This window comes from Lepidothrix coronata, unplaced genomic scaffold (genome assembly GCF_001604755.1).
Source record: "Lepidothrix coronata isolate B3197 unplaced genomic scaffold, Lepidothrix_coronata-1.0 Scaffold12, whole genome shotgun sequence".
NCBI classification, from domain to species: Eukaryota; Metazoa; Chordata; class Aves; order Passeriformes; family Pipridae; genus Lepidothrix; species Lepidothrix coronata.
Window position 1 is genome coordinate 9,650,296 of NW_016690192.1, and position 15,772 is coordinate 9,666,067.

Consider the following 15,772-nt stretch of genomic DNA (forward strand, 5'->3'; position numbering starts at 1 on the left):
AGATATTTTTGCTATTTCTCCAGGTTGAATTAATAGTGCTAACACTTCCAGGGTAACCTGACCTATTACAGTAAATGTAATTCCTTGCTTTTCAACAAACCATTTGAAAATTAGTTTTCCCACATTATTAATCATACATTTAGTCAATTTCAGTTACATCATCAGCTTCAAATCTTCTTCTTCTTCTGGCACTTCTCTGCATTTCACCCTTGAAACTTGCTTTGCAGTTAAAACATCCATGCCAAAAGGTACTGCACCATTTGCTAAACGTTTTATAAAATAGAACCAGAGCACATGTATTAAAAAACCACTGAAAATATACATATTTTCAGGAATAATTACAGATTGTGGTCACACTGCTTTAGTGCTTATCAGAAATTCAACAGTTTTCTCAAGCGGACAGTAGGGCTTGACCAGCCCTGATAATGTTTACTAGATGATTTGGAATTAAAACCATTCCCTTCTGACCCTCCTTTCTGTCAACAGATGTATTTGAGGTGTACAAACACTGAAAGTCTAGACTTCTTTTTACATAAATTTGATTTTTCTACCTTAATTATTGTTTATATTGTACATCATTTAGGTGTGATTATGTTATATTTAAGTATTCCTAAATTAATTCACATTAAACTAGTTACCTAAATTACAGTTGAAAAATTATTTTAATGTGACATCCTGTTAATTTGTTCCTTTGGTACTTCAGCTCTGCATCCCTGGGGCAATACAACCATATCCCATCTAATGTAAGAGTTTCTAAGCTCCAATACAGTACACAAACTTAGGATCACAGGAATTGCCATACATGATCAGAATCACAGGCATTTAGTCTCACATCCTATCTCCTGAAGGGAAGATGCTCCAGGGCAAGGTGAAAGAAACCCAGCAGTAGCAATAACAAAATATAACTTGCAATGTGGACATCTGACATAAACAATGAAAACAGTGATTTTAAATACAACTATCAAAAGAACAGAGATGAAAAAAACAACAATAAGTAATCACTTTAAAGAACAAGGGATGCTTCTGTTATGCAAATTTTCATTCCATAGAATCATAGAATAGAATCACAGAATCAGCCGGGTTGGAAGGGACCTCTGAGATCATCAAGTCCAACCCTTGATCCAGCACTGCCGTGGTTACCAGACCATGGCACTAAGTGCCACATCCAGTCTCATCTTAAAAACCTCCAGGGATGGAGAATCCACCGCTTCCCTGGGCAGCCCATTCCACTGTCTGATTACCCTCTCTGTAAAGAATTTCTTCCTAATATCCAACCTAAACCTCCCCTGGCAGAGCTTAAGATCATGCCCTCTTGTCTTACTGATAGTTGCCTGGGAGAAGAGACCAAACCCCACCTGGCTACAACCTCCCTTCAGGGAGTTGCAGAGAGTGATGAGGTCTCCAGTGACTCTTGATACAACAGTGATACTTCAGCATGTGCTACAACTAAAATTATTTCTCAGGACATAGCTATGGGCAGCAGAGAAAAATGTGAATTTATTCTATACAGTGCTGTTTAAGAAGTGCTTCCAAGTGGGCCACAAATTTTTATTCAGGGGAAATGCTTTTGCTTATGCTAGCTGAAATCAGTAGTAAAACTAATTGTACTGCTTTTGGTTTAGAAGGGCATAATGGAAAGCAGAATTCAGCCATTGTGCACCTTAAGATAAACGTACGCAGTCTGTGAACCATACAGAGGCTAATGATCTCAATCAACAACAGAATTACAGGAATCCAAAGGTCTGTGCACAGGAAAGCCCTGACAATGTCACAGCTGCAGAAGTCCCACTTCTCTCACTCCATCCTGAGTATAGCATTTCACTAGGGCTGAAAGGCTGGATTTTTGTTCCCATCTCTAGGCAAGACTTAATCCACACAAAAACTGAGAAGAGAGACATTGGTTCTCCTTCAGTGGATACATTCTTAACAGCTCTCTTCCACTTCTTCCAAGAGAAGGCCCTGCATAAAGGAAGCTCCTTACTGAAGAAGGTTTGAAATGAGCTTCCACAAAAAGCACAGGTTTTTACAATAAAACCTGCATCAAATTTTACAGAAAAGGGAAAGTTGTTCTTGAAGTCCATGAAATCAAGCCTTCTAGCAGTGATAAGACTAACTCCACATAACGGAACTTTGTTTTTTAATAATTTTTCTTTGTATAGTAAAAGATATTCAACTTGGAGATTTTTCAAGAAACTATGTTTGGAATGTCACATGACAGCCCAGAAACTAAATCTTTTTAGCTGTACACCTTCTGTGTATACTTTGCAGTACAGTCTAATTATATAATCACTTACTTGTCAATATCATCCTTTTTCTCCCACAGAGACACATGTAATATCATATATTTAAATTGCCATAATGGCCCAGTATGTATTTACCACAGACTTCTATGTGATTAAATTCTCATCTTTCTTCAGTAAATATTTTATTATTTTAGTCAGCAGTCATATACTATAGACTTGTTTGTTTTAAGCAGCAGCAATGCTGCCTTAGTTCAGTTTTGAAATGAGATTTCACTTTGAAGCTAACTTAGCTGTGTGTACAGGTATCCTAAAAAAGCAAGTCACATCTCACAGTGTTTTAAAGCTTGTTTATGAATCTGACAAGTAGCCAAACTATGCAACAACAGTGGCCAGCCCATGACCAACAAATAACACTGGATATTTAGCTGGAAAAAAAAAATTCTAGAATTTTTTCTCAAATCCTGGAAAATGAAAAATACATCCAGAACAGAGCTTTGTTCTGTCCTAGAAAGTTAATTCAATGTATCTACCCAGATTATCAGCCAGGCTTGAAATATGGATGATCACACCTGCAATGTAGAATAAACCTGCAAAGTGGCTGTGACTTATGGAATTATTCACTAGGAAGTACTCAAATGTTGGTGGATAAGCAAATTCACACTTTGCCCCTGACCATGAGAACAGAACAGAGACCTGTGGTTAGAGATTGCTGTAGTTATGAATGCAGATTTGGCTCATGCACATTGAAAAGCTGAGACAAATAATTGATTTGCCAGATTTTCTGGCACATACAAAGTGTTCAACAGCACAAAATGCAACATTATCTGAAGTGATGTAATAATTGTACTTCAGAAATAGTAGCTGACAATGTAGACAAGAGTTGCTTCTTAGAGAGATTGTATAAGTGTGACATTTCTTACCTTTTGAATACTTAACCTTACTCTTGCCTCATGCATTTACCATCAGGGCTGTTGAAGGAGTGTGAACAAAAACAATGGAGCAGAAAAGAGCAGCACTGAAAACGATACTGTCCAGTAAGAAAAGATTACAGAAAGCTGTACAATCTTGATGGTAGGAAATTTATTATTTTGAAATCTCCAGAAAATAAACTCAGAATATGTAATAACTATAGTACTGTCAGAAGTGGGGCATTATTTGCAGTGTAGATGCATAAATACTAACAAACTAGAGCTCTCCCATATTGGTAAAGGATAATTTAAGGAAGGTAATTTTTTCCCCCTTACATCTTTCTTGATGAAACAAATTATTTCCCTTTCCAGTATTTTGCCTCACCCATCTCTGAGAAGTAGGGAGCTTGAGCTTCCAGCCAGGCTACATAATTTACTAGTTACTATACTCATTAGCATAGCCAAAACTGACACAAATGTCCCTTGTAAAAACATTCCATTTTCTATTTTAAAAGGCATATTAATACATGCACAGTATTTCTGTGGCTCAGATGCAGAATATACTCATAATTGAAATTGTTCTTATGGATCCTTTTCTCTCCAAGAAAGTTACTGCCTTGGCTGAATTTTCCTTATGGAGTCATCCCATTTCTGCCTGATAGAGATTCAAAAAAGCCAAACTTTCTGGGAAAATGTAGAAGGCAAAAGAAAGGGCACGCTCACTGAGATCAGATCCAGTTCTGAAAGGGGGAAAGTCAGTTTAAGATTTTATAAAAAAAGCTGGTTTGACATAGGGTCTTCCTTTGTACATAAGACAAGTAACTTTGAGAAACTGTTTCACTGAACCACATATAGGGCCCTGTAGGGCTTTTTCAGATGAAAGGAAAAGATGGCAATGTGATCTGCACAGGTGTCAACAAGAGTCTAATCAGACAACACTGGGACTGCAGAAGGCAGGCACTGAACTACAGAACCATTACTGCAAATGATGACAAATAGGTGGAAACAGCTTGGTTTAATGGTCAGACCTTAAAGTGAACTTGTGAGATCTATATGCAGTAAAAGCCTTTAATGCTTGTGCACTGAGAATCAGTGATATACTAGGGAATATGGAGTACCACAGTGCTATTATAGTATAGGTATTTCTAACAGGAGCACTACCTTAATGACTTCTTGGTAGATGTGTTACAATGTAATCAATTGTTGGAACATGTGTGTGTGTGACGCCTACAGCGTCATCCCTAAAAACCCGTTCAATCAGATGTAGACTGCAAAGACTGATGGAGCTTTGACATCTCTCACCTCTATAAGGCTTTCTGTGACTGTGAGCACCTTACTGTTTTTATGTCTATGTCTATTGGAACACAGGGACTGATTTCTACATGAAACAACACAGCTGTGTATGAACTGCAACTGCAGTTTCTTGTAAAAAACATTTACTCCATCTCATTCTAAATAACTGCAGATCTGAAATACAGAATCATAGAATCACAAAATCACTAAGGTTGGAAAAGACCTCTAAGATCATTGTGTCCAACCTAGTTCCACCATGTTCACCACTAAACCACACCTCCGAACTAAACAGGAAGTTCAGATTAACAAACCTTTCTCTATCACTTCTAGAAAAACTTGGATCCCATTTCCAAATAGATAAGAATATTTACAGAAAAATTCACTCAGAAAATTGAAACAAATCTTTGGAGCCTCATACGCTTCAGAACATGGGTATCCTTAAAGCAATAAACTTAATTTCCCAGATCTGCAAAAACAAATATATTGCCTTAATAAATATTTTCAATTGTGTGCCATGCAAAGAGTTTGTTGGCAGGGTCTTGATCCTTTACACCAAGAAAACATAACAGGAAACTCCAGGGAAACAGAAACATAACCAGCGCTGGACACACAGTGGGAGGTGCTCACAAGTCCAGTGCAGATCGTAAAAGGTGTCTAAAGGAAATTGTTCAGTTTATTACTTCTTACTTTAAAAGCAATATATACCTTTGCTCAGGGCCTGGGAACCAAAGAATTTACGTACGGGTAAAGCAGAAGACTGAATGATCCTCAGCTGGCCAAACTTACCCACTCTCTTCATTGAAGTACCAAAGCACAGAATTTGACACCCCCCTGAATTTGTAATAATCTTAGTAAAAATTACTTCCATACCTGAGACATCACTGGACAGAATGTTTGCATAATGGCTCTAAAATGCTAGTACTATGGGTGGATACTTTATTAATTTTAAACATAAATATAACTATATATGAGACAGAGTTTGGCTTGAAGTATCCCTCATCTAATGAGCATCTTATAGGTTCAATCATAAACAGCAAAATAGATTTTTTTCCATCGAGTAGAGGGTTAAAGAATCAAAGTTTCAAAAACTATCAATGGCATGAGATGACCAGCTTAAGATATCATAAAGACGCTTGATCACCTTTGAAAACCTGGAGCGGGCACTCAAATCACTCTCCACTCTTGAAAAAATGCCTTGCTCTCTGAAATAGCAAAATGTAGAGCTTGCAGTGGTCACACCGCAAGAATAACATAGAGGAAAATAACGAAGGTACTAAGGTGACCAAGAGAGGTAGAATTGTAACACAGAAGGAAAAGGGCACAGTCCCATTGCAGTTATTCAGTTATTCATAAGCATTGACTTCTTTTGTCTATGTGTTTCAACGGGGACAGGCACAAAGTATGTTGAGTTGTTCTAATGAAAGGAGGTTGCACTACCCATCACTGACTCAGAATGTAGGAAGGGCTGTGTTTGGGCATTCAAAGGGGCACAAAGAAAGCTTGCTACTGCTCCTCCTTCATTGCTTCTTGCAATGAAGTTAAAATGTGGCTTTTTAGACAAGCCATGTTACAAGATAATTTCTCCTAAAAAATAAACTCCTAAAAAATGCTCTTAAAAAAATGCCTGATCTACGTTTTCGGCCCACATAGATATTAAACCTAGTTTCCTAGACCCTGAAAAGCTAATTATGCATTCAATTAGAGTTTCTTAATAAAGATTAAAACTCTGAAGTCTATTACAGGCCCATATTTAATTCAACTGCCATTTTATCCACGCCATGAAAGTGTGAGTGGTAACAATGAATATAAATTATAATACATGCCATAGAGTGAATGCTATTTGTCCAAGTACGTTACTATAAAGAATTAAATTTTGCTATCGGTTCCATAATCTAGTTAAAATTGGTATTCTTTATTTGGTCTTTCAATGTAGTCCAATTTCCTACTTTGAAAAACAAATTCTAGGGAATAAAGAAAAGAGATTAATTTATCATTAAGACTCTGCTTAATTGAAGTCAATTCCGAACAAACTTGAATTCAATTTCTACTCATTAAATTGAATGTGCTCTGCGTTTCTCTCTGCATTGCTTTGAGCAAGCAGCTGAGAACAAGGGACTAACATCAAAATTATTAAATTGAGGAGATTTTATTTGGTCTTCACATGCCAGAGCCGCTTTGATGAGGAGCTGTTTTGGCACTGAAAGGAAACGAGAGCAGCTGGAGGAAAAATCAAATGAAACTAAGCCTCGGAAAATTGAAGAAAACGCAAGCTTAATAATATTTAATAATTAAATTTCCACAAACAATAGCGGCAAATGAAGTAATCTGCAAAGTCTGTGAACTCATTTGCATAATTGATGCCGGTCCCCTGTAAATGAATAATGAAGATAATAAAAGATGTTGCTAAAAATGGGCACAATAACAGCAAATTTCATCAAGCCGCGCGCTCTGATTAATCTGCTCTTGCAAATCAGCAGTGAGGGGGGACGTGTGATTACCCGCGCGGCGGCCGGCAGCAGGCGGCAGCCTGTCCCCGCCCCAGCCTCTGCCCTATCGCTGCCCCTGCCCCTGTGCCTGTCCTGTCCCTGCCCTGTTCCTGCCCCAGCCCCTACCCTATCCCTGCCCCTTTTCCCGTTCCTGTCCCTGCCCCAGCCCCTGTCCCTGTCCTGTTCCTGTCCGTGTCCCTGCCCCAGCCCGGGAGCCACCCCCGGCGTGGGGCCGCCTGCAGCCCGGGGGCACGGCACGGCTGCGGCACAGCTCCGGGGGCTTCCCATCCGCGCAGCCCGGGGGCGAAGGCGAGCTGGGAGCTGCCGGGGGCCGCGGGCTGCACGGGCCGTGCCGGGAGCCGCTCGCTCTGCCCACCGCGTGGGCTCGTACAAAGCTCTGCCGCCCGGGCTGCCCTGAGCAAATCGCGGCGTCCTGTTCTGCGACCTTCCCGCAAGCCCAAGCGTTCTCCTGGCGAACGCTGTGCCCGGCTGCCCAGGTGAGGGGACACGGCCCCGATGTGTCATTGTCTGGAAGGGCCCTTCAAGGATGGAGAAGGTCAAGCTCGGGCCGCTGAGCGCCCGCAGTTTCAGCGCAGCCTGTCAGTCCTACCAACACTCCTTTATTCTTAAGAATAAGGCTTGCGATGTGTATAACCACCCAACCTTCACACTGATGGAGCCCCTCGTGGCAGGATGCATGGCCCGACACTTCACACGGCAGCCTCTGCTCTACACAGATGAAGAACAAATGCCACAAGTATGAACTGATGGCCAGATTGTCATCTGGCTCATGTGCTGGTAGCCATAAAATAGTACTTTAAAGCTTAATACTCAGTTTACCCTGATTTAGCTACTCCCACGAGGGTCCAACTCCACAGATCTCACCAGCATTAATTAGCGCTTTTCACAAGACTGGGATTTTTCACAGATCGAAAGAAAAAAGAAAAAAAAAATTGAGAAAACAGTGACGCTGCTTTCTAAAGCTGATGCGTAGGCTGGCAATGGACACTGTGCATTGGAAGCAGGCAAGTATTCCAAAAAGCCGTATCTTTTTATAAGACAGCTACTATGCTCTTTTAAAGCATTTAGAAATAATCATTTAGGAAGAAATTATGTCATTGGGATTACTTATAGGAATATTCACAATAAAATATCTAGGCAAAAATAATAATTCCACTGAACAATTCTGCTTTGCACAGAATCCAGACATACAGGTATATCACTTGTCATAAACACAGAAAGGTGGGAGAATCAAAGTCAAAAGGAAAGGTTTTTAAAGATTTCATGTTTTGATCCAAGAGTGGTAAAGAGGATTTACTGGAATTCTTAATAGATAAATAGTTACACTTTGATATTAGGCTATAACTTGGCATATAAAGACTCAAACAGAAATGTAATTATTTTTTAGATCAGTTTTTGGGAAAAGTTTAGTTCATTTTTAACTTAAACAGTTGTAAGAAAAAATTAAGTTTGATGGCTTGCAAAATTTTCCTATGCTTATATAACAAAACTTTGATATTAAAAATACGCATTTTCTAGCAGCTAAATCATGTTGAAGATTAAAACATCACACACTACAGAATTTCTGTACCAGAGCCACAGCTGAGGATCTGCATGTATCTCATCATATTGACAGTACTAAGCATAGTTAGCATGGGGTTTGTTTTGTTGTGTTTTTTAAAAAATACTTCCAGTTGTTTTAACTAATAGATTTCCCAAATTTTTTAGAACCCTAAAACTTAGGGGTTTGTCGCATTTTCCAAAAACAAGTGACATCAAAAAAAACTCATTACACGTGAACCTTAAATCTGGAAGAGCAGAGTGTGAGCTTTGGAAGAAAAGGCAGATAACCATGCCAATTTGTATGAAAAAAGGGTCAAATGAATTAGTGAATTAAAAGCAAGATTCTCTCCATTCTGTCTTTTCCCACTGCCAGACAGACCTCTTTCAGCCAAGGCCCAAAGGTGGGATGCAATGTGTGACAAATTCAGAACAACTTCTGTAGCCCCAATAGCACGACTCATTATATTGTGTAAAATATGTCCAATAGTAGAAGTGAGTGTCAGTGTGTGTGAAAAAAGAGTGTAGCATGGGCTGAATGCAGTGACCTTCCTTGTAATGTGAAAAGTTTGAAAACTATGTCAACAAGCTTCAACAACACTCCTTACAATCAGAGCAAATGGAGAAGCTCAGTGGGATAGTAGTCACAGATTTTCAAAATCAAAAAGCAGATGTTTGATTGATTTAAGACATAGTACTTGCAGTTCTTAGATACATATGTTGATATAAAACTGATTTTATTTTGAAGAATCATCTTTTATTTCCTCCTCTTTTTTAGCACTATCATTGTTACTCTGTTAGAAGTCATTATCAAAACATCTTTGTCTGACAGTAGGAACTGGGAATAATTAGATTTAGTCCAGTTCAGTCCAGTGACTCTGGTGCATTGACTTAAGACCTGACCATTGTTGACTAATTAATTAAAAGGATCCTGTATCAGATGCAAGTGTTGTGATTGTTTTTAACACCCTACAGTAGTCTTAGTCAGAAAAAATATTCTAGTTTGCTATTCTCTGCATGGTTTAGTTCTGGTATTCTCCATCTTTGAAGATGGACAACTGTGTTGTTAATTCTTTGCCTTTCCAGCCAAAATATTATTTAGAAATTAATTAGTAAGTTCGCACCTCAATGAGATACTAATTCAGAGATACTGAGACTACGCAGTATCTGATAAACCTGTGATTAAAAAAGGCTGGAACAGTTGCCAACATCTATTTTTTTCCTTCCTTTCTCCCTCTCCTCTGCTTTCCCATTCCTAGAATGTTTATGTATTCCATGTTCTGTTCCACCAAACATTCCAGAATTGCATCTACGTAGACACCACCCAGAGAGCATCCCAAAATACAGATCTGCAGCATATGCCTGTTTTGTCCCCCAGTGTTTCAAAGAAAGACTGACAGAATTTAGCAACTCTTGGAGGAAATTGTTCCATTTGAAGTTTCACTTGATCTTAGCTGACAGTTTTCAGGCAGAAGCAAATTACATTGCTCTCAGCACAGATTGTATGAGCTCTCATTGCAACGGGAGGAAAGGACTAAGGCTCATTCTTCCTTTGCCCCTGATTTTTACCATTCCTAAGTGGAGTTTGTGCGTTTTAACTGCAGATCCTCTCAGTAAATCCAGCCAATGTCTTCTTAGGCTAAGTCAATCTGGGAAGTTGTGTTAGACCTTTTCATACCCTCCTTATCATTCAGCTGCCATGTTTCCCTCTATTATAGTCATAGTTAACTTGTCAATGTGCTTGTTAAGAAACAGGATTTCTTTGACCAGTCTAGCTGGTTTTTTTTCATTGTGTTTTGAAATTGTATATGATAGTCTTCCATGCTAACTGGCTGTAAAAACTATAACCTTCAGCTCTGTGTTCTGCTGTATTTCAAAAAAAGAAAAATTAAAAATTGACCAACTAACAGGACTTCTATCATACTTTTGGAATAGACTTCTTGTGAGGGACTTCTCCTCAAACCTTACACCATTGAATTTTGTGGCAATTTCCATATTTTAAATGTTCCTTTTTCTTTTTAATTGCTAGTCTAGTAGCTATTACTAGGAGAAGACATAAAAAGGTGTCACATAAACTTCTGACCATGGCTTAAAGATTGACAGAAGTATCACTAGAGATTGTATTTCTTCTACCAGTTCTCATAACTAGGGCTTTGGCTCATACTGTCATGTATCCAGTCATAGCTGGTGACATTTGTTTATGTAATGTGCTTTTTTCTTCTAGTAAATGAGGAGATTTATCGTCACGCTATACTAAATTCCATATCACAGCAAGTAGCAATGGACAACCAAAATAATCTCATTGGAAAGCTGATGTTGAAGGGTTATTTTGCCAAAAAGTTAAATTCATGACTTAATCACACAAACAGCATTATATAAAATGAATAAAATCCAAGGGGGAAATTTTCATCCAAAAATAGTAGTGTCACTAAAAAACACTCCGGGACAATTTTCTCTGGTTTGTTCAGCATCATCAAACCATTAATTCTAGGTGATACTTTCAATGACACTCCCTCAGAGGAACAACATTAGACATTCACTTGTATGATCTTCACCTTGTATGAAGAGAATGAATAAAAAATGAAGTTCTTCACTGTGAACTATTCCCTGACTAGCTATTTTCATTTAAAATACTGTTTATTTTACTTTGACAGTCTGAAGGTTAAATTAACTCTGAGTTTTTTGTTCTTCTACTGTGAAGCTAGTGGGAAGACTCAGTGCATACTGCTGCCTCTTAGGATGGTAAAGGAAGCGATAACATACAGCCCAAACGATAATACCCTTAACACTATTGAAAGTCTAAGTCATAGATTCATCAAAAACTTTCTGACCAGTGATACTTTGTTCTGTCAAGAGCATTCAAGATCTTGATTACTAACACAGAGGCATGGGAAATAAAAATGAATTAAGATACTGTTTTAAAATAAACATTTTCAGGGATGTTTCCTATTCGTTCCACACCACATGGCTACGTACCTCCAGTAGAGATGCTGTTCTTGGGCCAGAGATGGAAAGGATTTAGGTTCTTGTACATATTTAAGGATTTGATCCATATACTGGACTTGCTACCACTGCATAAACAGGAGAGAAGGTTTTGATCACTCTGCCTATGAAAAAAGCATAAGTGTATTGGTCATGCATATCCCTTCGCCCTTCTTAATAACAACCTTTAAGTAAAATTTTGGACATACTCTGCATTATAGATTTCGTAATTGCCTTCTCCCTATCATTAGTGAATATTAACTGAATTCACACGGAAGGAGAGTTTTCTAAACAATGATGATCAGTCTTTTAGTTGAGGTTACCAGAATCTATGTGGGAATAGCACGTGTCACTGCAGTCATGTCACAAAATACATACACTGCACTGGGAAGCTACACTGAGAGAGCCATGCCAGCTTTTTCTAGAATAAACCTGTAAAGCAGACTGGTACTGGAGATATTTGCTACTAGCTCATACAGAAATGAGTTCAGAGCCTTTTGAATTATTTGTTCCACACTCTAGCTGATAAACCACAGCCTATTTATTACACTATTTATGCCTCATTGTTCAAAATTCACTTGCCTATCATGAAAGGCTGCTACATTGTTAAAAAAATGTAAATCTTAAATACGGAAAGTCCTAGCAACTCTATGTAGAATATCTTTTAAAAGTATATATACAGTTGGATATTCAGACTGACTACTTGTCTTAATTTATGCAAATATAGCCTATAGCTAAAAGCTTTGTATATTTGTTTCCCTGTGGTATTAGTATTCAAAAAAATAGGACATTCTTTCAAGGGCATTTTATAAACACAGAACTATAATTTATATAGCAAATTAAAGCTCATACAAAATGTGTGCACTGAGCTACAGATTAACATATTTAATTTTAGTATTACCTGCAAACCTATTTTTTTCCATGCACTGCTCTAATTAGCCATATAAAATCAAGTCAGTATGTTGTAAGCAATTATTTTAGTGGGAGTAGAAAGAGAATCTGAATTAAATATATGGCAAGAGATAATATCTTATGGAAATTAATATACTCATTTGTGTCAAGAAAAATGTGTTCTAGCTAAATTTTATAAGATAGTTTGGAGTTCAAACATATGACTCATGTAGAAGTTGTAGTTTTATAGTTATTAAGATGTTAGACTGTGGCTCTGCTTTTAAGTTCCTTATTAATGTGCCAGTGCTCATTCTTTGATATCTACAGATTGTCAGTAACTACTGACATTTCATATTGTGAAATTCCTCCTATTATGAATATTCACTCCCCCTACAGTCAAATGTGCAAACTGTTAGTAATTCTGTATGTTAAAAGAAGGTTTTCTTCCATCATTTAAATATATATATCATACTTGGCTCTTCATATTTTTATTTTTATAACTATTTATTTAAGAGAATTAAATTATGTTGAAAATCAAAATGTAATTTTTCTTTCATTGAAATTGAAAAGGAATCATACAAACAGTAATTTTTTCTTCCCCATTTTACCCTCAAAAAGTATGAAAGCTAAATATGAAAATTCTGTTTAAGGAATGAGAAAACAAAAAGTGATCCATTGTGATAGTAAACTTCAGCTGTTTCCTCCTAATACAGTTCCCAATTTTGATGGGATTCAGACAGCAGAAACCATTTTCTAGCAGTAAGAGCATTTAGCTGATCAAGTTGCTGTAATTCAGAATTTTACACTCAATTTTAATTGTAGAGTCTGCAATACATGCCATAGTTAAGTTTCGTTTGTAAGAAGGATAACAGACCCAGACAATTCCTCCTACTTCTTGCTCATGATCTCAGAATATCCAAAAAAGATCAATACTAACCACATGGAAGTCTGATGACTGCATAACGATCTTGTGGCCTTAAAGCAACTCTTCCCCATTTCTTGGCACGGAAGTTGCTGACTGACATAGCTGCTTTATACCTCCACTCTGCCTTGGGAGAATGATAACATAGAATTTTATTGCTTGGAAGGGCCTCCCTAAGAAAGCAAGCAGAAAAAAAAAGTCATTTAGAAGAGATACAAAAAATGGAATTATATTTTGCCTTCTTGCCTCTAGCATCATATAACAGAAGCTAATGCACAAGAAACTTCCTGGATCCAGAACTGTGAAGGAAAGTTTTCCCATCTCATGAAAATTCAAAACTTTCATATGAGTTATTGTTTCATATCTGAACAAATCAGTGGGCACTACAAAAATACAGTGTACAGAGGCATATCCTAGTTCTTTCTTTAGCCTTCTCTCACATCCCAGCTGAGCATCCTGGCCACTTGAAGTATAAGGTAAGTTGTTCTCAAACTTCCCACTGAAGCCTTTTCATCTTCCATAAACAAAAAATTTTCATTTTATGAACCTTTACCTGGACAGAACAACTACTGACCATTCTTAAGCAGTTGTATTTTATACATATATATAAAAACACATATACACACACGCATACACATACTCCTATGAAACACCTGAATTTGGACAAATCATCATCGCTAGTGAAACTCATTCTGTTTTACAGATCCAAAATAGTTTCCTCCAACTATAGGAGGAATAATTTCCAATCTTCTATATTACAGTGTACAAGTAAAAGGAGTGTGAAAAAAATATTTTTATTTAAAACTTTCCTTAACATTGTAGGACAAATTGGCAACATGGCCTCAACCCAGACTGTAAAAATATGTGGAAGAACTTCAAACGTGACAGCTAAACCTTGCACTCAACATAAAGTGCAGTAGGAGTGACAGAAAAAGTGGCAGACAAATTAAAGAGCTACCTCTGTTTAAGCAATTTTTTTGTGACAGCATTTTAAAAGTTTGCTGGGCAATTACTCTAAAATGACAGCGTACTGCTGAGCAGGTAGTGCACTGAGAACATAAAAGAACTTGTCAATAGTTATTTCAATAGGCACTTTCAAACTCACGGGAGCTTTAGTATACATCATTACATCATTAAAATATTAAATTATTTCAGCTATCACAGATGTAAAATTGTTGCTGCACCTATTTTGCTAATTAACTCTGACATTTATGCTTATGCTTATGCATAAATGTTACATATTTCAGAGATGGTTCATTTTTACATGCTAGTTACTAGTCTGTGGATTGAATCAACATGCTTGTAGTATCAGAATCAGTTGCTGTACCGAAATACAGCAAACTTTTGGGTCACTGATGCGGTCTTGCATTTAATTTTTCTTCCTCACCTTCTTCAACTATCTAAGTCCACCTGTTGGGATGATGTAAAGAAATTATTTCCATGTAGCATTTTAAAAGCATGTTCATTCTGTTGTACCAGAAATTATGTCAAGTATGAGTTGTGATTTTCTTTCAAAACAAAACAGTTAGCTTACAAAGCAAATACAAATATGGTCATGTAACAGAAAATACTCAAGTAATATTACTAAAGAAATATTTTGCATCTGCTTTATATTACGTAACTTCCGTGTGCTTTTTTGTACATATTTATTCAATATTAATAACGGACCATTTTGGAACATAGCCTTGTTTTAGCATTTTCAAGATTCTCTGCATATTTCAGTAAAAATGGAATAGGTTTTCTCTAGGAAAACATTCTCCTCTGATGAGTGTGGCCAAATTTCCAATAGACATTTTTATCAGTGAATTAACTTCTCCCTAGTTACAACAGTCCAGCTGGAGTGTCAAAGAATGACTTTTGTAACACATGGGCTAAACCTGCATTTAGTCAAAACTCCCATCAAAATAAATGGGAATCTCTCCTACAGTTCTGTTTCTGAACATGCCAACACATATGCCAAACTTCAGGCTTAAGTAGCCCTATTGAAGTCCACAGGACCACGTGCCTAGAATTAATCCCATATAAATTTGTGGGCTTAAAGCCTAAAGAGGGAGTCTAAAACTGAGCCTTACAGGAACAATGGCTCAGAAATTCTAAAAGGAACTGTTTAGGAAAACTTACACTCAGACTGCAATGCCTAACTCCTCTAGTCTCCTTTGAAAAATCTCTTCATTTGCTCCAGTTATTTCCTGAGTAGTTCAAGGCTCCTGTGTGACAGGCAAGAAAGAGAAAAGATACCCTCTCTGCTTTAGCTACCTCCAGGATTCATGCAGGATATGAAGAGTTTTGATCCAGATCAAGCTCTTCCCTTTATCAACTGGCATAAATATCTAATATGATAATGCTAGACCTGCATTCATTAGTGCTTTAGTCAATGGGGACATGTTTGTAATGGTAAGACACTGTCATTTAGTGGGGAAAAGATTATTTAGTGACAGGTAAATTATTGCTATATCTCATTAGGAATGTTATGTTCTTGTGCTGAGC

The 15,772-nt window shown here is 37.4% G+C and overlaps 1 protein-coding gene across 1 annotated transcript in view; it reads right to left on the reverse strand.

The window, feature by feature from the left end:
- Positions 1-15,772, reverse strand: part of LOC108492708 (translation initiation factor IF-2-like) — a 142,660-nt gene that overhangs the window by 84,370 nt on the left and 42,518 nt on the right. The window contains exons 4-5 of the mRNA XM_017805306.1: positions 13,301-13,458; positions 11,467-11,565 (exon numbers count right to left, since the gene is read on the reverse strand). Coding sequence (XP_017660795.1) covers positions 11,467-11,565; positions 13,301-13,458 — 257 coding nt within the window. The remainder of the gene's footprint in view (positions 1-11,466; positions 11,566-13,300; positions 13,459-15,772) is intronic.